Source organism: Schistocerca piceifrons, unplaced genomic scaffold (assembly GCF_021461385.2).
Source record: "Schistocerca piceifrons isolate TAMUIC-IGC-003096 unplaced genomic scaffold, iqSchPice1.1 HiC_scaffold_901, whole genome shotgun sequence".
Lineage (NCBI taxonomy): Eukaryota > Metazoa > Arthropoda > Insecta > Orthoptera > Acrididae > Schistocerca > Schistocerca piceifrons.
Window position 1 is genome coordinate 1031340 of NW_025729170.1, and position 22999 is coordinate 1054338.

General features: G+C 44.8%; 1 protein-coding gene across 1 annotated transcript in view; it reads right to left on the reverse strand.

Moving 5' to 3' along the window:
• The window catches only part of LOC124771266 (heat shock 70 kDa protein 14-like), a 270928-nt gene extending 248707 nt beyond the window's left edge, over nt 1-22221 (reverse strand). Inside the window, exons 1-3 of the mRNA XM_047249297.1 lie at nt 22035-22221; nt 21793-21873; nt 21413-21647 (exon numbers count right to left, since the gene is read on the reverse strand). Coding sequence (XP_047105253.1) covers nt 21413-21647; nt 21793-21873; nt 22035-22094 — 376 coding nt within the window. The 5' untranslated portion in view covers nt 22095-22221. The remainder of the gene's footprint in view (nt 1-21412; nt 21648-21792; nt 21874-22034) is intronic.
• Nucleotides 22222-22999: the final 778 nt, after the last annotated feature.

A 22999-nucleotide genomic window follows, 5' to 3' on the forward strand; every position in this document is an offset into this window, starting at 1 on the left:
TGATACACATTCGTTGACTTCCTGCTCATGATCAAATTGCAGCCTTCCAAATTAATGTAAACCTGTCATGAAAATCACTGTTTCGGGATAGGTGGCACTACCATACTCCAGCCAGCAGCTGGTGATCTAATTTTAAATAGTGTGAAGCAGCCATACCTAGAAGAAAATTTAGCTCAAGCTGATAATTACATTTCTTATAAATCTTAATGTCAAGATGAGAAAACTAATACATCTCTGTGATCCAAGAGCAGTACGGGTCATTCCTTTAAAATTATAGTTTGGTAGCTCCTAAGGCGACCATGGCAGGATTTAGTCATATTCAGTACATGGGTACCTACATATCTTAATAGAAAACTGCCAAATAGCACTGTTATAACTCTAACCATTTTTGATAAATTCAGGTTTGAAGACACAATGGTGTGTACTGGTCATTAGTAAAGAACCAATTTCTGTATTTTCACACACTTGCTACTCACTAATGAGGTGACCTACAGACCTCAAGTTTTTTAGGCATCTACTACGCCAGTCAGTAAGTTGATATATTGCATAAAAAGTAGGATACATCTTCAGTTTTTTATTAAAAATGTTGAGAAACACACTTTTCCATGATGTGCTTTACATTTGTGATTTCTTAAAATCATAACATTCCAGAGGGGAACAGTACAGACTTCATCTTATGCACTGTAACTCTTTAGTGCTAGTATCAAGTATAAATGGCAATTGAAACTGGTAGTTCTTACCTTCACTTAAAGATGACTCCATCACAAAAAAAGTCAAATTTGACGAATTTCAAAGTCCTGTGGGGTACATAGACAACTGTATCACAACTTTATTTTTTGCTGAAATTTTTACATATCGGGTAACAACGTTAGGTGCAAAGAAGAAAATGAAAATGCCACTTACACATGCCATCCACATTCAACACTACAGGGCACCGATAAATAAAAACGTGTATTCTTTGTTTTTTTCCCCAAATATATGTGTGGTTCACCTCTGGATAAGAACTGTAAACACTTCAGAGCTGAAAACAGTTATCAGTCTTTTTCTCAGTACATATGTTGCACAACATGGCACTGATCGAAGTAGTAGGTAGTGATTCAGCTACCGTAAAAAACAGGTTGATCCAAAATGTGTGTAAAATGTAACAGAAATGTAAGAAATGGTATCTTGGGTGATTTGTGGGATCATTGGAATCACTTCACTTGTGCAAACATTACCACAAATGACCAACCTGAAGAAAGCACAGAGTGGATTTGTCCTAGGTAACATTGTAAAACTTATCTGATGAAGATAAAAATTCTTTGTTATGAATTATTGCTGAGCTACAAGAGTACTTAAAAATACTGAGTGATGAAAACCAAAGACTCCAGCATACCTTGGAAGAGAGTAATCATCAAGTATGTCTCAATATATCTAAACCAGAAGGATTGCCAGAAAGCAAGGGTACGACTTTAATAACTCACAATAACAGGTCCAGCAGAGCATGCGAAACTATGAAATCAAAGAGGAGTCCTTACAAACCCATCAACATGAGAAGGATTTTGTTCTATCAATTAACAACAAACACAATTCATTCCAAAACATGGATGATATTGAAATCGCATCAGCACGCTCATCTGATAGGGCAATGCAAGACACTCAAAACTTAGTAAATAGCAAACTAGTATATAAGAAGAAATGTAAAATCAAGATTAACACAGACAGTTATGCGCGAGGATTATCAGTTATGTTAATGGAAAGTGGACCTTCTGTGCCGGAAGAGTTTAAAATAGAAGGAATCGTTAAATTAGGGGCTGGTTTGCAAGATGTTTCAACATCTATTAAGAAAGACAGCACAGCCCCCTAGTACAAAGAATTTGTAGTAGTAATGGCTGGAGCGAACATCATCAGCGGAAATGAGAGGAAGACAGCTACATTGACACTGAAGAAGACACTAAGTGTTAACCCACACCAATATGATTATCATCGATGTGCTTCATCAACATGATTTGCCTCAGTAGTCATGTGTGACTAAGGAAGTGGAGCAAACCAAGAAGAAGTACAAAGCTATCTGTAAACACTTTAGGAATGTTTCCTTACCTAACACTAGTAGTTACCGCAGAGTTTGGCATACCAAGCATGGCCAACATCTCAACAAACTAGGTAAATGTGTTTTAAGTGATGCAAGTCTAAGAATATTATTGGATAAACTTAGGTAGGAAGACAGATCAATACTATGGGTTATGTTTCAACTGAGATGATAAAAAACTTACAGGATTAGACCAGGTTGGATGTTCCAGTGCCACATGAACACAAGCTGATCAACTTTTACATAGTAACATTGGCCTACGTCAATTAAGTATATATGAAAAAAGTAATGCCAAAAGTAGAGTTTAGGACAGGCTACCTCAATGTTCAAGGTATGGCAGATACAAATCTAATAGTTAATGATTTTTCAAATGAAAACATGTTGGACATTTTATATTTAAGTGAACATTGGTGTAAAAAGGAAGGGCTTAGGTACAAAGTACTGAATGATTACACATTACCTAGTTGGTATAATAGAGGACTCGTCTTCATCACTTGCATGGGGGAAGGGGGGGGGGGGGGGGGGGGGGAGGTAGCAATACACATAAAAACATCTCTTGGGGCAAACTGTGGTAGGTCATATCTCAACACCCTTTGTGTTGAAATGCATTAATGCAATTGGAAATATCACATCTAGTAACAGAGTCTTGAGCTAGATGTAGGAGTAGTGTACAGGCCACTGATGACCTCTTAATGTACATCTGTACTATACCAAAATGGGAAACAGACAAATTCTCATCAGTGGGGATGTCAGTTCAAGTTTTGACATACTGCAGCACAAAAAAACTGTGACTGAGCTCAAACATGTGCTTCAACAATTTAACCTTTTGTATGTTAACTGTAAATCTACAAGAGGCTCTACCTGTCTTGGTAATATATTTACAAATATTAAGAGAACTTTTATGTCCTCTAATGTAATTAGTGTCTCTTTCTCAATCATGATGCAGTATTTATTAGACGTAGTATTGTAACTTCCAACACCTCCAAACCAAAATCTAAAACTGTGACTACTAGAGCAATTAGTAAAGAGAAGATTGATAGGTTTAGACATGCCCTCACTTGTTAAAACTGGGACTCCCTTTTCAGTAGGCTTCAACATTGTTCCTCTGATATTGTTTTCACTGAGTTTTTCTCTGCATTTTTAAATATGTTTGAAAGCAACGTTCCTCTGGAAAAATTACAGGAATATTAGTAGCAGCTTAAAAAAAAAAAAAAGGATTGGTGTACTCCAGAGTTAGGGCAATTGAAAAATACTGTCATAATGTATTCTGGTGCAAATATAAAAATTATCCTCAACTGCATAAAGTATTGTATGCTAAAGGTATATATAGGTATAAAGGTATATACAAGTATAAATAAAATAGAAAGAAACATTCCACATGGGAAAAATACATTAAAAACAAAGATTCCATGACTTACCAAGCGGGAAAACGCCGGTAGATAGGCACAATAAATAAACACACACAAACACACACACAAAATTTCGAGCTTTCGCAACCCACGGTTGCTTCGTCAGGAAAGAGGGAAGGTGAGGGAATGATGAAAGGATGTGGGTTTTAAGGGAGAGAGTAAGGAGTCAGTCCTATCCCGGGAGCGGAAAGACTTACCTTAGCGGGAAAAAAAGGACAGGTATACACTCGCGCGCGCACACACACACACACACACACACACACACACACACACACACACATATCCATCCGCACATATACAGACACAAGCAGACATATTTAAAGGCTGACTGACATCTCTGCCCATACTCTTCGCCTTTAAATATGTCTGCTCGTGTCTGTATATGTGTGGATGGATATGTGTGTGTGTGTGTGTGTGTGTGTGTGTGTGTGTGTGTGTGCGCGCGCGCGAGTGTATACCTGTCCTTTTTCCCCCTAAGGTAAGTCTTTCCGCTCACGGGATTGGAATGACTCCTTACCCTCTCCCTTAAAATCCATATCCTTTCATCTTTCCCTCTCCTTCCCTCTTTCCTGACGAAGCAACCGTGGGTTGCGAAAGCTCGAAATTTTGTGTGTGTGTTTGTGTGTGTTTTTTTTATTGTGCCTATATACAAGCATAGATAGGTAATCGATGAAGCAAATGAACTACATAATATAGCAAACTGAAAAGTCAACATAAAAAGCCAGGAGTGTAATCAACTCTATTGTACACACCAAACAAATTGATATTACCATAACCCAAGAAGAATTTAATAAATTTTGCATCCAATCTACAGAAAATATTAGTAGTACCACAAATAAACCTCCATGAAAATGCACTTAGTATAATGGATAACTGGTTCGAAAAGCATCCCCTGGGCATGTTTACTTACACGGAAGAATGTCCAAAAACCATTCCGAAAATAGTGAAAAATTTCAAAAGCTAAGCTAGTGTTGATACCTATAAACTGTCTTGCAATTTGTTGAAAGACGTTATTGACTGTATAATTTATCCCCTAACTTACTGTGAAAATATATGTCTAGGTGATAGTAAGTTTCTTGATCTACTAGAAATTTCTGGAGTTGTGCCTATATATAAAAAAGGCAAAAAGAACAGTCCCGCTAGTTGTAGGCCTATATCCATAATCCCTGTACTCTATAAAAATTTTTATGATCAAGTTAGTACTTATCAAACAATGGAAACTGCAGGTAGGGAAAAAAAAAAAAAAAAAAAACCACACACACACCGCCGTCACCAACTCCAGCATTCTGGCTCGAGATGTTGGAGTTGGCGGTCACGTGTGCTTGCTTGTGTGTGTGAACGATGTTTGTGTGTCTCTCTTACTGATGAAGGCTGTCTTTTAACTGTGCCTGTCTGCAACTTAATGTATCTTCCTTATGGTAAGCAGCAATCTGTCCTTTCTTCCAAGTTAGTGTTTACTTGGATAAATTGGATACAATTAGTGACAAATAATTTGGATTTAGAAAAAGTAAATCCACAACTGATGCAATGGATTCTCTAGTAAAATTTGTCCTAGATGTGTTCGAGGCTAAGGGGTATTCCCAAGCTACATTCTGTACCTGAGCAGAGCTTTGACTGCACAGAGCATGATACTTTGTTGAATAAGTTATTCTACTATGGTTTTGATGGCAACAGCTTAAATACGTTTCAATCTCTGCTACAGAACTGCACACCAAGTGTGTTTTTTTTTTTTTTTTTTTTTTGGTGGTTTTAGGGCGCACAACGTCAAAGGTCATTAGCGCCCAGACTACGTTACGAATGCACCGCGAGGCACAAGTTTAAAACAGCAACTAAAAGGGAAAACACGATAAAAGACAGATTGACAGGCATAGGATTAAAAAGAAAAAAAAACAGCATAATCAAATGCCCTTAGACAGGTTTGTCAAGTTGATAAAACGAAGAATGCGAGCAGCTGCTCCTGGGTCATCCGCTAAAATGGCATGGCAGGCCAAGATCAAGACGCAGTGTATTAAAATCCGGACAGGACGTTAAAATGTGGCGGACCGTCAGCAATTGCCCACATGGGCAGAACGGCGCCGGCGCAGCCGTCAGCAGATGGCGATGGCTGAACCGGCAGTGTCCAATTCGTAACTGGGCCATAACGACCTCCTCCTGCCGAGAAGGGTGTGAGGAGGACGTCCAAGCCGCGGGAAGAGGTTTCAAGGCCCGAAGCTTTTTTTTTTTTTTTTTTAGGGCGCAAAACTGCTATGGTCATTAGCGCCCGGTCCGTGACTTAGGAAACAGTAAAAACCGAAAATGGAAACCAGCAGCAGTGGGAACGAAACTCAAAAAATTGGAGAAACTAAAAGCAGAAGGAAGGCTTCAAAATCCACTACAGAAAGGGGTTGGTTGTCCCCAAAAAAAAAGCTTCAAATGACTGACGTCATTTCACTGGCACTGATAAACTCGAGAACGCGATCGGCCGAGCGCGTGTCATCTGCTAAAATTGACGATATATCAGGCGACATCTGTAGACACGCGCATAACGGAGTAAAATGGGGGCACTCAATTAAAAGGTGTCTTACCGTCCAAAGCTGAGAGCAGTGGGGACAGAGTGGGGAAGGATCGCCGCTTAAAAGATGTCGATGGCTAAAAAGACAGTGCCCTATCCGGAGTCTAGTTAAAATTACCTCCTCCCGACGACACGTTCGGGAGGAAGAGGTCCAAGCACAAGGAAGAGCTTTCACGTCCTGCAATTTATTATGGGGAAGTGTCGACCAATCTGGGTGCCATAAAAGAACAACACGATGACATAAAATGCTCCGTAGATCGGCGATGGGAATCGATTGAATAGCTGGCCGAAGAAGAGAGACTGCAGCCTTGGCCGCAATATCAGCCGCCTCATTTCCACAGATACCAACGTGTCCCGGGAGCCAGAGGAACGCCACCGAGACGCCCCCAGGTGGAGCAAGCGCAGACAGTCCTGAATCCGGTGGACCAGAGAGTGCACAGGGTAAAGAGCTAGGAGACTGAGGAGAGAGCTGAGAGAATCTGAGCAGATAACATACTGTATCTGCTGATGGCGGTGGATGTAGTGGACAGCCTGGAGAACAGCGTAAAGTTCTACAGTATAAACCGAACACTGGTCAGGAAGCCGAAACTGATTTAGGGTGTTGCCAACAATATAGGCACTCCCTACACCTAACGATGTTTTCGAGCCATCAGTGTAAATAAATGTGGCTTCCTTCATTTGTGCACATAGAGCAGCAAATGCCCGGCGATAAACAAGTGAAGGGGTACCATCCTTGGGAAATTGACAAAGGTCACGGAGCAGGCAGATCCGGGGACGGAGCCAAGGCGGTGCTGTACCCCAAGTTGTCAGGAAGGTTTTAGGAAAGCGGAAGGAAAGAGAATGGAGCAGTTGACGAAACGCGGACTCCCGGTGGTAGTAGGGAGGAGGGGCGGCCTGCATACCCTACATCAAAGGAGGTGTCGAAAAAAATGTCATGGGCTGGATTAGCAGGCATGGAAGTCAGATGGCTAGCATAACGACTCAGAAGGACTGCTCGCCGATTGGACAGTGGAGGTTCAGCAGTCTCAGCATAAAGGCTTTCCACAGGGCTGGTGTAAAAACCTCCAGACACTAAACGTAATCCTCGGTGGTGGATAGAGTCGAGACAACGAAGAATAGACGGCCGAGCAGAGGAGTAAACTATGCTTCCATAGTCCAATTTCGAGCGCACTAAGGCGCAATAGACGCGGTGAAGGACCACTCGGTCTGCTCCCCAGGACATACCATTCAGGACACGGAGGGTGTTGAGCGATCGCAGACAGCGAGCCGAAAGATAGGAAACGTGGGAGGACCAGCACAGTTTTCTGTCAAACATAAGACCCAAGAATTTAGCGACGTCCGAAAATGGAAGGTTGACATGTCTTAGATGTAAGGAGGGTGGAAGAAACTCCTTACGTCGCCAAAAATTAACACAAATGGTCTTACTGGGAGAAAAACGGAAGCCGGTTTCGGTGCTCTAAGAGTAGAGGCAATCGAGACATCCTTGAAGACGTCGTTCAAGAAGGCTGGTCCGTTGAGAGCTGTAGAAGATCGCAAAATCGTCCACAAAGAGGGAGCCCGAGACATCAGGAAGGAGACAATCAATAATTGGATTTATGGCAATAGCAAACAGTGCAACACTTAGCACGGAGCCCTGGGGTACCCCCGTTTTCTTGGGAGAAAGTACGGGAGCGAGTAGTGTTCACCCGCACTCTAAATGTGCGCTCTGTCATAAATTCGCGAAGAAAAAGGGGCAGCCGACCTCGAAAGCCCCAAGAGAACAGTGTGCGGAGGATGCCTGTCCTCCAACAGGTATCGTATGCTCTCTCCAGATCAAAAAATATTGCTACTGTTTGGCGTTCCCGGAGAAAATTGTTCATGATATAAGTGGAGAAAGAAACAAGATGGTCAACTGCAGAACGATGCTTTCGGAAACCGCATTGGGCAGGTGTTAAAAGACTGCGGGACTCCAGTCACCAAGCTAAAGGGCAATTCACCATACGCTCCAAAACCTTACACACACTACTCGCGAGAGAAATGGGGCGATAGCTAGAGGGGAGATGTTTGTCCTTTCCAGGTTTCGGAACAGGAACGACGATAGCTTCCCGCCATCGTCTGGGAAAAGTACTGTCGGTCCAAATTCGATTATAAAGGTGAAGGAGGTAACGCAGACTATGGGTTGATAAATGCAGGAACATTTGGATGTGGATACCATCCGGTCCTGGGGCGGAGGAGCGAGAAGAAGAGAGTGCATGTTGGAGTTCCCGCATGGAGAAAACAGTATTATAGCTCTCGCGACTTTGAGAGAAGAAAGCAAGAGGTTGCACTTCCGCTGCATGTTTCTTCGAGAGAAACGCTGGTGGCTAATTTGAAGAGCTCGAAATCTCAGCAAAATGTTTACCCAAGGAGTTAGAAATTGCGACGGCGTCCACTAACGTATCACACGCGACAGTGAGCCCAGAGACCGGGGAGAAACTAGGCGCGCCTGATAACCGTCGAATCAGACTCCAAACTTCCGGAGGAGGGAGTGAAGGTGTTAAATGAGCTAATAAAGAATTTCCAGCTTGCCTTCTTGCTATCGCGGATGACGCAACGGCATCGCGCACGGAACGGCTTATAGCGGATACAGTTGGCCAAAGTAGGATGGTGGCGGAAAACGCGAAGAGCACGTCGCCGCTCACGTATTACGTCACGGCATGCCTCGTTCCACCAAGGAAGTGGAGGGCGCCGGGGCAATTCGGAGGTGCGTGGTATTGAACGTTCCGCAGCTGTAAGAATAACGTCGGTAATATGTGAGACCTCATCGCCGACGCTAGGAAAGTGACGGTCATCGAATGTCGCTAGAGACGAAAAAAGTGTCCAATCGGCTTGGGCAAACTTCCAGCGTCGCGGGCGCATATAGGGCAGTTGGGGCTGCAGTCTAAGGACACATGGAAAGTGTTCACTCGAGTGTGTATCATCAAGGGCGAACCATTCGAAGCACCGAGCTAGCGGAACAGTACCGACCGAAAGGTCCAAATGAGAGAAATTTGTCGTAGAGGCAGACAAAAATGTAGGGACCCCAGTGTTGGGGCAAACTAGATCCGCTTGGTGGAAGACGTCTAGCAATAGTGAGCCACGTGGACAAGGATGTGGAGATCCCTAAAGCGGGTGGTGGGCATTGAAGTCCCCAACCAGCAAATAGGGGGGTGGAAGCTGACCAAGAAGATGAAGGAGATCAGCTCGTGCCATTGGTGTGGATGATGGAATGTATACAGTACAAAGAGAAAAGGTATATCCAGAAAGGGAAAGACGGACAGCGACAGCTTGGAAGGAAGTGTTTAAGTGGATTGGGTGATAATGGAGAGTATCACGGAGAAGAATCAGGAGTCCTCCATGGGCTGGAGTGCCTTCAACAGAGGGGAGATCAAATCGGATGGACTGAAAAATGGGGGAGAACAAAGCGGTCATGGGGACGCAGCTTTGTTTCCTGAAGACAGAAGATGACCGGCGAGTAGGATCGTAAGAGGATCGACAATTCATCCCGATTGGCTCGAATGCTGCGGATATTCCAGTGGATAATGGACATAGGGTGAACAGAAAATGGAGGAATGTGACCAAGGTTGCCGTCAACTCAACGACTGCTCAGAGCTTGCGACCGACAGCATGGAATGGCATTCAGCCGAAGGCAGAAGATCCTGATCCATAGGTTGTTCAGGAGCAGCTCCTGCCACCAGCGATCGGCCGGTTGATCGGTCGCCAGCAGTGCGCCTCGGCGACACAGGAGACGGCCGAGGGCGATTTCCGCCAGGTGGTGCTGTAGATGAGACACGCCTTGGCGGAGAAGGAGATGAACTGGGTTTCTTATTAGCCTTCTTGGAAATATGATGTTTAGATGAAGGAGAAACCGATGGTTGTGAAGTTAGGGTACGTAAAAAATCTTCACGAGTATGTTCTTTTTTCAAAGTCTTGGTGTCTGACTTTTGGGCTCGAGATTTAGCAGAACCCGATGAAGAGTGAGCCATAGAGTGGGCAGGCGAAAGTGGTGAGGTTGAACGGGCGATCTTTGCGCTGGCCGATCTGACGACCGTGGCACTAAAGGTGAGGTCACAAGTCCACGTGGCCGCCTCCTTTGTTGGCTGCGGATAAGCAAGGACAGTGCTGAATTTTCCTGTCTGAGGCATGGTGGGCTGTCGACTGGCGAATAATTTTCGAGCAGCAAAGGTTGACAGCTTTTCCTTCACTCTGATTTTTCGTCTTTAAAAATGGGGCAATCTCGAGAGGAAGCAGCGTGGTCACCCATACAGTTGATGCAGCGAGGGGATGGACATGGACAAGCACCCTCATGGGCATCCTTGCCACACGTAACACATTTGGCCGGATTGGAACAGGACTGGCTGGTGTGATTGAACCGCTGACATTGATAGCAACGCGTAGGGTTTGGGACGTAATGGCGAACGGAAATTATCTCATAGCCTGCTTTGATTTTGGATGGGAGTTGAACTTTGTCAAATGTCAAGAGGACAGTGCGGGTTGGAATGATATTCGTGTCAACCCTTTTCATAGCTCTATGAACAGCCGTTACACCCTGGTCAGACAGGTAGTGCTGAATTTCGTCGTCAGACAATCCATCGAGGGAGCGTGTATAAACGACTCCACGCGTGGAATTTAAAGTACGGTGCGGTTCCACGTGGGCAGGGAAGGTGTGGAGAAGTGAAGTACGCAGCAATTTTTGTGCCTGGAGGGCACTGACTGTTTCTAACAACAAGGAGCCATTCCGTAATCTGGAACAAGACTTTACAAGACCTGCAATTGCGTCGACACCTTTCTGAATAATGAAAGGGTTGACCGTGGAGAAGTCGTGACCTTCATCAGACCGAGAAACAACAAGGAACTGTGGCAACGATTGAAGAACTGTCTGTGGCTGAGACTCAGTGAACTTACGCTTGTGAGCAGACATAGTGGAAGGTGAGGAAACCATTGCAGAAGAATCCCCCATGATTACCGGCGTCTCCAATGGCGCGCTCCTCCCTTGTGGGGGCCCTCTCTGAGGACACTCCCGCCTTAGGTGATTGTTCACACCTCCCGACAAACGGACGGAGAGACCAATCGGCACTTTCGGAAGTTATCAGCTCGGGTAATCACCCCTCCCTGGGCCTGGCTGTTACCAGGGGGTATGTACGTGTCCTACCTGTCTAACCGGGGCGGGGAATTATGCGTTACCCCGTCACCGGCTACGCAGGAAAATGCGTGGGTAGGCCTTCAGACACGCACAGGGAGGAAGAAAGAGAAAGGGAAAAACAAAGAAAGGGAAAGGAAAGAAGAGAGGTCTCAAACGCCGCAGCGGAGAAAAGGGTAAAGAGAAGAGGTAAGGAAAAGAGAAGGACAAAGGAAGGATGAAGACATACAAGCAGAGACGGCGAAGAATGCGTTACATTTATGAACATCCGTCTCCGGACGTAGGCACAAACCATACTCCCAGAGGGGAAGAAAGGGAAGGAAAGAGCCAGAGGTGAGGGGTGGGGGGGGGGGGGGGCGAAGACGGGGGATAGGGAAGGATGCGGAAAAGGAAGGTATGCAGCCCGGAAAGGAAGGAGGGCCATATTAGCTCGGGGTCCCGTGCTCGCTACGCACGTATCCACAAAAGAGTTGTGGACCCCCTGGGGGGCCGAAGCTTGTTGTTCCTAAGTGCAGCCCAATCGGCATGCCACAGCGATAAAATGCGCCGACAAATGACCCTGCTACAATCTGATGAAGGGCCACAACAAGAAGCTGTCCGAGGCTGGAGGACCGCAGCCTTGGCTGCGGCATCTGCAGCTTCGTTCCCAGGGATACCGACATGGCCAGGAACCCACATAAAGCTAACCAGAGAACCGTCGTCCACCAGCTGCTGAAGAGAGCGTTGGATCCGGTGCACGAAAGGGTGAACTGGATACGGATCACTTAGGCTCTGGATGGCGCTCAGGGAATCGGAGCAGATGACATAAGCAGAATGTCGGTGGCGGCAGATGTAAAGAACAGCCTGGTAGAGGGCAAAGAGCTCAGCTGTGAAGACCGAACAATGGCCATGGAGCCGGTATTTGAAACTTTGTGCCCCGACAATAAAAGAACACCCGACCCCGTCATTGGTCTTAGAGCCACCTGTATAAATCAAGGTCATATTAATGAACTTCAAACGAAGTTCGACAAAACGGGAGTGGTATACCAAACCGGGGGTAACCTCCTTTGGGAGCGAGCTGAGGTCAAGGTGAACGCGAACCTGAGCCTGGAGCCAAGGTGGCGTGTGGCTATCGCCCACTCTAAAGGTTGCAGGGAGTGAAAAATCAAGGTGTTGAAGGAGGCGACGAAAGCGAACTCCAGGGGGTAGCAGGGCAGAGACATACAACCCGTATTGACGGTCGAGAGAGTCGTCAAAAAAGGAACGATAAGACAGGTGGTCGGGCATTGACAGTAGCCGACAGGCATACCGACAAAGCAGTATATCGCGCCGGTATGTGAGTGGCAATTCACCGGCTTTGGCATGAAGACTCTTGACAAGACTAGTACAAAACGCTCCGATTGCAAGACGTAAACCCCGATGTTGTATGGAGTTGAGGCGGCATAAGATGGACAGCCGTGCAGAGGAGTATACGAAGCTCCCATAATCCAGCTTGGAGTGGGCGATCGACCGATATAGGCGAAGTAGGACGGTTCGATCCGCTCCCCATGACATACCACTGAGAACACGGAGAACATGTAGAGAACGAATACAACGGGCAGCCAAATATGACACATGTGGAGACCAGCTAAGTTTCCTGTCAAATGTAAGACCTAAAAATTTTGTTGCCTCCACGAATGGGAGAGCAACAGGACCGAGTCGTAAGGACGGTGGGAGAAATTCTTTGTAGCACCAGAAGTTAATACAGACCGTCTTCTCGGCAGAAAAACAGAAGCCATTGGCGACACTCCAGGAGTAAAGACGGTCAAGAGAACGCTGAAGACAGCGCTCCAGGAAACATGTACGCTGCGCGCTGCAATAGATGGTAAAATCGTCCACGAAAAGGGAGCCTGATACATCAGCTGGGAGGCAATCCATTATTGGATTGATCGCTATGGCGAAGAGAGCGACGCTCAAAACTGAGCCTTGTGGCACCCCATTCTCCTGGCGAAAGGTGTCTGACAGGACAGAACCCACATGTACCCTGAACTGTCGATCCATTAAAAAGGAATGAATAATAAGTGGGAGGCGACCGCGAAGGCCCCATATATGAATGGTGCGAAGAATGCCCGCCCTCCAACAGGTGTCGTAAGCCCTCTCCAAATCAAAGAACACAGCCGCGGTCGGGTGCTACCGCAAAGAGGTTATTCATAATGAAGGTCGACAAGGTAACCAGATGGTCAACAGCAGAGCGGCGCCTACGAAATCCAAATTGTACATTGGTAAGTAGGCATCGAGATTCGAGCATCCAAACCAAACGAGAGTTAACCATTCGCTCCATCACCTTACACACACAGCTGGTAAGCGAGATGGGTCGATAACTGGAAGGCAAGTGCTTGTCCTTCCCCGGCTTAGGAATCGGTACAACAATAGACTCGCACCAGCATGCGGGAACATGTCCCTCAATCCAGACGCGATTATAAGTATGAAGAAGGAAACCTTTACCCGCAGGAGAAAGGTTCTTCAGCATCTGAATATGAATAGAATCAGGCCCTGGAGTGGAGAACCGTGACCGGGCAAGTGCATTTACGAGTTCCCGCATGGTGAATGGGGCATTATAACTTACACGATTCGAGGAGCGGAAGTTAGGTGGCCTAGCCTCCTCTGCCTGTTTTCGGAGGGGGGGGGGGGGGGGGGGGGGGGGGGGGGGGGGGAAAGGCAGGGTGGTAATGAGCGGAGCTCGAAACCTCTGCGAAAAAGCGGCCAAAGGCATTGGAGACATCCTCAGGGGCCTCAAGGACGTCATTCGCGACCGTCAAGCCAAAAACTGGTGAGTGGACCTTAGTGCCAGATAGCCGGCGCAGGCTACCCCAGACAACAGAAGAAGGGGTAAAACTGTTGAAGGTGCTTGTGAAAGCAGCCCAGCTGGCTTTCTTTAATAATATGACGACACTGCACACGTAATCGTTTATAATTGATACAATTCGCCACTGTAGGGTGGCGTTTAAAGGTGCATAAAGCACGTCGACAAGCACGTAAAGCGTCCCTACATGCTGTGGTCCACCAGGGGACCGGTACGCGACGTGGAGAAGAAGTAGTGTGAGGGATGGAATATTCAGCAGCAGTGAGAATGACTTCCATGAGGTGTGCGACCTGACTATCGCAGCTTGTGAAAGTTTGATCCTGAAAGGTCGCCCTGGAAGAGAAGAGCCCCCAGTCTGCTTTGGAGATGTTCCAACTAGTTTAGCACGGAGAGGGGGTATGATGCAGGAGATGGATAACACACGGGAAGTGGTCGCTCGAATATGTATCAGAAAGTGCATACCACTCACACCGGCGTGCAAGTTGGGTAGTACATATAGAGAGGTCTAAATGGGAACAGGTGTGATATGTGTCCTAAAGAAAAGTAGGGGCGCCAGTATTGAGGCAGACAAGATTGAGCTGGTTGAAAAGGTCTGCTAACAGAGAGCCCCTCGGGCAGGATGCTGGAGAGCCCCAAAGGGGATGGTGGGCATTGAAGTCTCCAGTTAACAAATATGGTGCAGATAACTGAGCAATAATTTGCATCATGTCTGCCCTGGTAACGGCAGACGACGATGGAGTGTAAACGGTACAAATGGAAAATGTAAAAGTGGGGAGAGTAATTCGGATGGCAACTGCCTGCAAGCCGGTGTGCAATGTGATGGGATCGTAGTAAATACCATCCCAGACCAGCAACATAACCCCTCCATGATCCGGAATACCTACCACAGGGTGTAGGTCAAAACGCACAGAGGTGTAGTGTGCCAAGGCAATTTGATCGCATGGGTGTAGCTTCGTTTCCTGGAGGGCTACGACGAGCGGACAGTGCAAGCGGAGCAGCAACTTCAAGTCCTCTTGGTTCGAGCGAATGCTGCGAATATTCCAGTGAATAAGTGCCATCGTGAGAAGAAAAGGAAGATGAAAGAAGGGGTCACCTCGAAGGCCGCTGAGGGCCTGGCTTCGAGCGAGCTCTGCCGCCGCTATCAGTAGGCGGACAGTCATCGTCCATTGGTTCTATAGGTTCATCGGACATCTTGTTAAGATGGCCGGGAGGGGGAGCTTTCTCTGCAGGTGAACAGCCAGATGTTCGGCTACCAGCGGTGCGGCCAAGCAAAAGGGATGACGGCCTGGGGCGGCATCGGCTGGGTGGCGCAGGAGAAGAAATGTGCCGTGGCGGAGAAGGAGAACTGTGCTTCCTATGAGCCTTCTTGGAAGGTCGTTTAGTTGAAGTACTGGTCGATGGCTTGGAGTTCGAGGTACGTAGGAAGTCTGCACGGGACGGTTCCTTCTTGAAGGCCCATGCATCTGACTTCTGGGTCTTCGTCTTGGCAGAAGCTGATGAAGGTGCTTGTGTCTGAGGGGTGACGGGAGGAAGAGGAGACATCCACCGCGCGATCTTAGCACTGGCCGAACGGACGACCGTGGTGCTGAAGGTCAGATCGCATGCCTGTGTCGCCACCTCCCTGGTAGTCTGAGGACAGGCAAGGACAGTACTGTATCTCCCCGCTGGCAGCAGCGTGGGCTTCCTACTAGCAAATAGCTTGCGAGCAGCCGAGGTGGACACTTTATCTTTGACCCGAATTTCTTGGATACAGCGTTCTTCCTTGTAGATGGGACAGTTGCGGGAGGACACTGCATGGTCACCATGACAGTTCACACAACGAGGAGACGGAGGTGGACAGTCACCCTCATGGACATCCCTGCCACAAGTGACACATTTAGCCACATTGGAACAAGACTGGCGAGTGTGATTAAAATGCTGACACTGGTAGCAGCACGTAGGTGTCAGGACATAGGGGCGAACAGAAATAACCTCGTAGCCCGCTTTGATGTGCGACAGCAGCTGAACACTATCAAAGGTCAAGAAAAGTGTCCGGGTCGGTACAAGGTCATTGTTGACCTTTTTCATGACCCTACGGACAGCCGTCACGCCCTGCTCAGCGAGGAAAGACTGAATCTCCTCGTCAGTCAATCCGTCGAGTGATCTAGTATATACAACACCATGAGACGAATTCAAAGTGCGGTGAGCCTCCACCCGGACAGGGAACGTGTACGGGAGTGTGGCCCGAAGCAGTTTTTGTGCCTGAAAGGCGCTCTCAGTCTCCAGTAACAAGGTACCATTACGCAACCTGGTACAACACTTGACCGATCCGGCTATGGCATCTACGCCCTTCTGGATAACGAAAGGGTTGACAGAGGAAAAATCCTTTCCATCCTCAAATCGAGAAACTACCACGAATTGTGGGGCAGGCGGTAGTACTTTTGTCACTGGTGGCTGGTCAAGTTTCCGTTTGTGGGCAGAAGTCGAGAGAGAAGAAGAAGAGAAATCCATTGCGGAGGAATCCCCCATGATTGCCAGCGTCTCCGATGGCACGCTCCTTCCTTGTGGGGACCCTCTCAGAGGGCACTCCCGCCTTAAGTGAATATTTACACCTCAGGTCACACCTCCCGAGAAACAGACGGAGGGACCAATCGGCATGGTCAGAAGGTATCAGCTCAGGCAATCACCCCTCCCTGGGCCTGACCTTTACCAGGGGGTACGTGCGTGCCTTACTTGTCTACCCAGGGTGGGGAATTACGCGTTACCCCGTCACCAGCTACGCGTGCGAACGCGTGGGTCGGCCTTCAGGCGCGCACAGGGAGGAAGGAAGAAGAGGAAAAAGAAGAGAGAGAGGGAGAGAGAGGACAGACTGTCTCAAACCCTGAGACGGAGACCGAAGAAGCCAAGGAGAAGAAGGCAAGGAGAAGAAGGCAAGGAGAAGAAGGCAAGGAGAAGAAGGCAAGGAGAAGAAGGCAAGGAGAAGAAGGCAAGGAGAAGAAGGCAAGGAGAAGAAGGCAAGGAGAAGAAGGCAAGGAGAAGAAGGCAAGGAGAAGAAGGCAAGGGAAAGAGTAAGGAAGACAGTGAGATGGAGAAGAACAAAGAAAGGAACCAACAATGGAAGGAACAAACGAGAAGAAGTGAAAAACCAAAATGACCACAAATATAGGTCGTGGAACCATCCGTCTCAGGACACAGGCGCTAACTACCCCCTTGAAGGGGAGGGACTCCTTTTAGTCGCCTCTTACGACAGGCAGGAATACCTCGGGCCTATTCTAACCCCCGGACCCGCAGGGGGGCACACACCAAGTTGTGTGCATTGATAGCGAGAAGTTAAATTTGGTTTACGTTAGGCCTGGAGTGCTACAAGGATCGGTGTTCAGACCTTTATTGTTTTTATTACTAATCCGTGTTTATTTATAAATTCTCACATGACAACATCAGCAACATTGACTGGATATGCCAGTTGCTATTATAGCCGACCAACAGGCTACAACAGGGAAGCTGACAAGCTCGCACACTAACGCACAAAGAAACCGCCAACACCGCCCTACACTGTTAATCCAATATACAACCTATCAAGACACTAAATGATGATGAACCTAACTGTTACTGGTATGCTGACACTGACCGAGAAGCTGCAGCCGCCGAGAAACACCACTGCACAACATCAAAGGCATCTGCCTGCAAGATACCCACTAGAATCAAAATCTAGCCTTGCGTGACCTGTTGCAGACAGCAAGAAAACTGCTACTGCTCGTAAAATCTGACCCAACTATCACACAGGTTTCTTTCCCTTGGCTCTTGCCTTGGCACTTTTTTCCCTTTTGCCCTTCAAATCGCTACCTTTCGATCAACTTTCGACTCAATCTATCTCCAGATGAGCGGATATGATCGGTTAATCATAACCAGACATATGCAAACATCGCAGTACCTACAAGGCCAACACAAAACATCTTTGCATATTGGTTAGTTTTCACTGAGTGAGGCCTCGCAGGATGTGGGTACTGCGATGTTTTCTTACTAAATGAAAGTAAAACACACGTACTTAATTTTAGCCTCTAAGAGATTCCTAACCATCATGAATTAAAAACTACTAAACTTTTAGATGTTCTTACTGACAATAAATTGGCCTGGAAACCACATATTAACTACATATTTTCTAGACTTTTCAAGAGTTATTTATTTAACTACAAATTTATATCTAAAAACACAGATGATGTGACTTACCGAACGAAAGTGCTGGCAGGTCGATAGACACACAAACGAACACAAACGTACACATGAAATTCAAGCTTTCGCAACAAACTGTTGCCTCATCAGGAAAGAGGGAAGGAGAGGGAAAGACGAAAGGATGTGGCTTTTAAGGGAGAGGGTAAGGAGTCATTCTAATCCTGGGAGCGGAAAGACTTACCTTAGGGGGAAAAAAGGGGTATACACTCGTGCGCACACACACACACACACACATATATCCATCCGCACATACACAGACATGTCTGCTGTGTCTCCCCGACCATGACGGCGCTTGTCCGAGGCTTCTTTCGTTCTGTCCTGAACCAACTAATCACACTAAAAGGGGGATTAGCCCTATTAGTGGTTTGTTCTTTTTCGTCACCTTTTACGACTGGCAGAACATACCGGAGGCCTATTCTTTTCCTGGGCCTCCACGGGATTTTTTATTATTATTTCACTGTTAGTTGTCTTTTCAGTGTAAAGAATTACAATAGATAACTTTGGTGCACAAATGAGGCGATATATTTCTATTCTGTTTTACTGTAAATTAAAAACAAACTTCGGCGAAAACTAAGAAAAGCAGCAAGCAATAATGAGAGACGTTAAGAACTTTGAATATATACCAGTATATGCTGATATAGAACCTCCACAAAGAAAAATGTCATAAAAAAAAATAAAAAATCGAATACAAAGATGGAAACTGCATTTTTAAAACACACACACCTTGCATATAACTGTTTTCCTTGATATCTTGATGCAAAAATGAAATGAGTTCACTTAAAGGTAAGAGATATGATTTTTCTCCAAAGCACTTATTGTCATGTTTATAAAACTGTGCACCATGTCTTTGTAATGATAGGACATCTGCCTTAGACGTCACAATGGCAAAGGGTAGCCAAACAGCATCATTCCAACTGGACCAATGAAGGAATTGTGAATCTGTAGGGGGCATATAGTTAATCTCAACATCTTTAAATTCACGTGATTGGTGGAAAATGTGTCTTGTGTACCAGACTTTGTGGAATTTGAAAGCCACATTCTGCTCAACTTGCAATCGTTCCCAAAAAGCATTTTCATGAGTTTCCATAGCAACAGTGCTCCCATTTGCATTCATTGGAAGTCTCTTCATTAGAAAGGTGATAGCAGCAATGACTAGAAATGCTTGTTTCAATTGGGTTTCTGAAACTGTCACTGTGCTGTACCTGTATTTCAAGAAACCTTCATGCAATTTTATGTGAATCTTCTTGTTATGAACGATTGTGGAAGGAGTCTTTAATTCCTTGCACAAAGTCTTGAAATATTATCATTTTCGTAAGATATAACTACTTCTTCTCTGACAATTCCAGGTAACATCTTTTGACCACTCCTGCATTCTGGAGCAGCAATTAAACCATGCATCTCTTTAATTGTTCTTTCTCCAAGTCCGATGTGCTCTAGGACACCAACAGTAGAAGTTACTCTGACAATACTCAATAAAGGTGGAGCAGATAAAAACTTGAAACTGTCCATTACGAGCTGAATTCTACATTTCTGAGTTAGGAGCTCCTTATATCGGAAAATTGGTTGCATTGTTCACAGGGCACTCCAGACAATACAGGGTGCTAATATGCTTTGCTTCTTCACAGATCAAGTAACATTAAGGTTTCTCAGAACACAGGTACAGTATAGCAATGACATTTCCAGTAATGTGATTGCACCACACATTACTACTCACTGCAATTAACACCTTTATAATAAAGAGACTTCCCACATATAAAAAAGGAGCAGTGTCGCAATGGGAGCTCATGAAATGGTTTGCAGAAAAGGTTGCAAGTCAGGCAGAACGTGGCTTTCAAATACAACAAAATTTGGCACACAGGACCCATTTCCCAGGCATCACATGAGTTTAAAGATGTTGAGATTAACTGCATGCCTACTGCTGATTTACAATTCCCTTCATGGCTAGCTTGGAATGATGCTGTTTGGGTCCCCTTCTCCAATGCTACTACACGCCAGGCAGATTCCCATCATTACAAAGACACAGTGAGGAGTTGTATAAACATGACAACAAGTGCTTCGGAAAAAAATAATATCTCTCACATTTAAGTGAACTCATTTTGCTTCTGCATCAAGATGTCGAGGAAAACAGTTATATGCAAAGTGGAAGGGTTTTAAAGTTAGTTTCCTTCTTTATATTTGAATTTGTTTATCAAAATGTTCTTTGTAAAATTTTTGTATCTGTACATATAAGTACATATTTAAAGTTATTACTGTGTCTCATTACTGCTTACACCATTTCTTATGTTTCATTTAACTAGTCTTTTTAAGTTGCAGTGACAGAATATGAATGTATCACCTCATTTGTGCACCCACATTGTCCCTTAATTCCTTACACAGGAAAGACACTTAACAGGGAAATACAACATACCCACTGAGAAAAATGATTCATAACTGTTTTCAGCTCTAAATTGTTTACAGTTCTGACCTACAGGTCAATTTTTCAAGGAATACACGTTTTTATTATTAATGCCCTGTATTCTTTGCAGATAAGATTGCTGACAGATATATAAACATTTCAGCAAAAAATCATATTGTGATTCAATTGTCTATGTACCTCACAGGACTTTGAAATTTGTCAAATTGGCCCTTTTTTGTGATGGAGTCAGCTTTAAGTGAAGGTAAGAACTACTAATTTCAATGCTAAAAGCTTGTCATTGTTATTTATACTTAATGCTAGCACTAAAGAGTTATAGTGCGTACGATGAAGTCTGCATTTTTTCCCTCTGAAGTTATAATTTGTAAAAAATCACACATGTAAAGCACATGACGGAGAAAGAGCAATTCTCAACGTTATTCATAAAGAACAGAGATGTATCCTACTTTTTATGCAATATATCAACTTAATGACTCACACAGTACATGACTAAAATACTTTATGTCTGTAGGTCACCTCATTACTGAATAGCAAGTGTCTGAGAATACGGAAACCGGTTCCTGACTAATGACTGGGTACCCACCCATGAATCTTCAAACCTGAATTTATCAAAAATGGTAAGAGTTAGAACAGTGCTATTTGGCAGTTTTACTACTGAGACATGTGGGCATCCATGTTCCAAATATGACTAAATTCTGAAATAGCCACATTTTCACCCCCTGTGAGATTACACGGAATGAACCATACTAGCTACTCGTAGGAATATGAGATCGGGGCGATACGCATAAAAACATTTCTACATACCAAACAGCTTTTTGTAAATGCACGTCATGGCTCCTTCTGGGGTATACACAGCAATCTTGTCTTCATCTCGGATTTCATATTTCAGGCCTCCTTCAGTCACTATTTTACATTTCACTGACTTGATATGATGCTCAAGTTCGTCGTCAGGAATACTGTCATTTAAGAGTTTCTTATTGCGAACGATTGTACATGTGGCATTTCTAATAAGAGCTGCCTTCGCTGGGAGTCCAACAGTCTGAAACACATTCGATCTCTTAAATTTTGATCACGAAGCGGAATTACGGAACAGTGGTAAACCAACTAAATTAAGAAGTAACAGGCAATTTCAGCTTAGAGGGCACTATTCAAATAAACTGCTGCTTAGTACAAAATTTCCTTACCTCTTCACCGTCTACAAACGCGACTATTGCAGGCATTATTCTGTTGCCACTGTCGTCGGCTATAATATCAACTTTCCCATCCTGAGAAACAAAACGTAAAATAATGTCAAAGTTACATTGATATGATCTTATTAGAACGTTTCTCACGAATACATTCGAGCTAGAAGAATAATCGTTCATGACTTCACTTCTGGCACATTAGAAGTTCTCAGTGAACAACAAATATGAAAAACATTACCAACCTTACAATACGCCAAGCAGGCTGAAGAATTACCCACATGAATGCCAAAAACACCAGCCATTTTGCTAGTCTTCGACGACAACAAACCGTACACGATGCGCGAACAACACACTACTGCCGCCAAAACTCAAATATTAACGCGTCTTTGTTTTCCTCTGCATAGCGTTCAAAGAAGTATTCTGCTGTCAAAGACGTAATCAAGGATGTTAGAAGGGGAGATATGTCAGTCATAAAAATAAGAAATACGAAAATATTCAGTAATTAGTACGAATTTCATTTTTCCAGATGCCACTAGCGAAATAGCGCATTATTAAAGAAATAAAAATATCAATACTGAATTGTTAATTGAAAACATTTTCATAAAAAACCTAAATGAAATTGTGATCCATATTATCTTTCGCGTTTCATGGTGTTTTTTCTGTGTAGCTTAAAAATCTGATATTTGTTAATTGCAATGAGCGCAATTTTCCATCAACTCGTTTAGTATAATTAATTGTGTAAAGGAACGTCTGTCGGTAATAACGCGGATAAGTCAAGGCTGTGCATAAATAAGCCAAAATCGTTTTGCCTATTTATTTGTTATCATCTCACCAAAATTAAAGAACAAAAGAGTGGGATCATGTAGAAATGTGTAATGAAATAAGTCGGATATTTCCATGTATGACAGACTTAATTAGTATTTGCATTTGTAATGGGTGAATTTTTCCCTGTGAACTGTTGTGATACCTGCGTATTACGAACGCGAGATCATTTTACTTTGGGTTCGTCTTTAGTATCCGAAAGATTTCCAGCTCCTGCTGGGTGATAAATTAGTGTTGTAGAAGCTGTTTAAAGTCGTAGCAAACACCGCAGTACCTTGATCTCTGTTGTTAAACACTATTTTTATGTAATTTCGTCAGTGTCATTCCAACCCATCTTATCGTGCTTTAATAATTGAGACATGGATGTAAGAACATACTAGCAGTG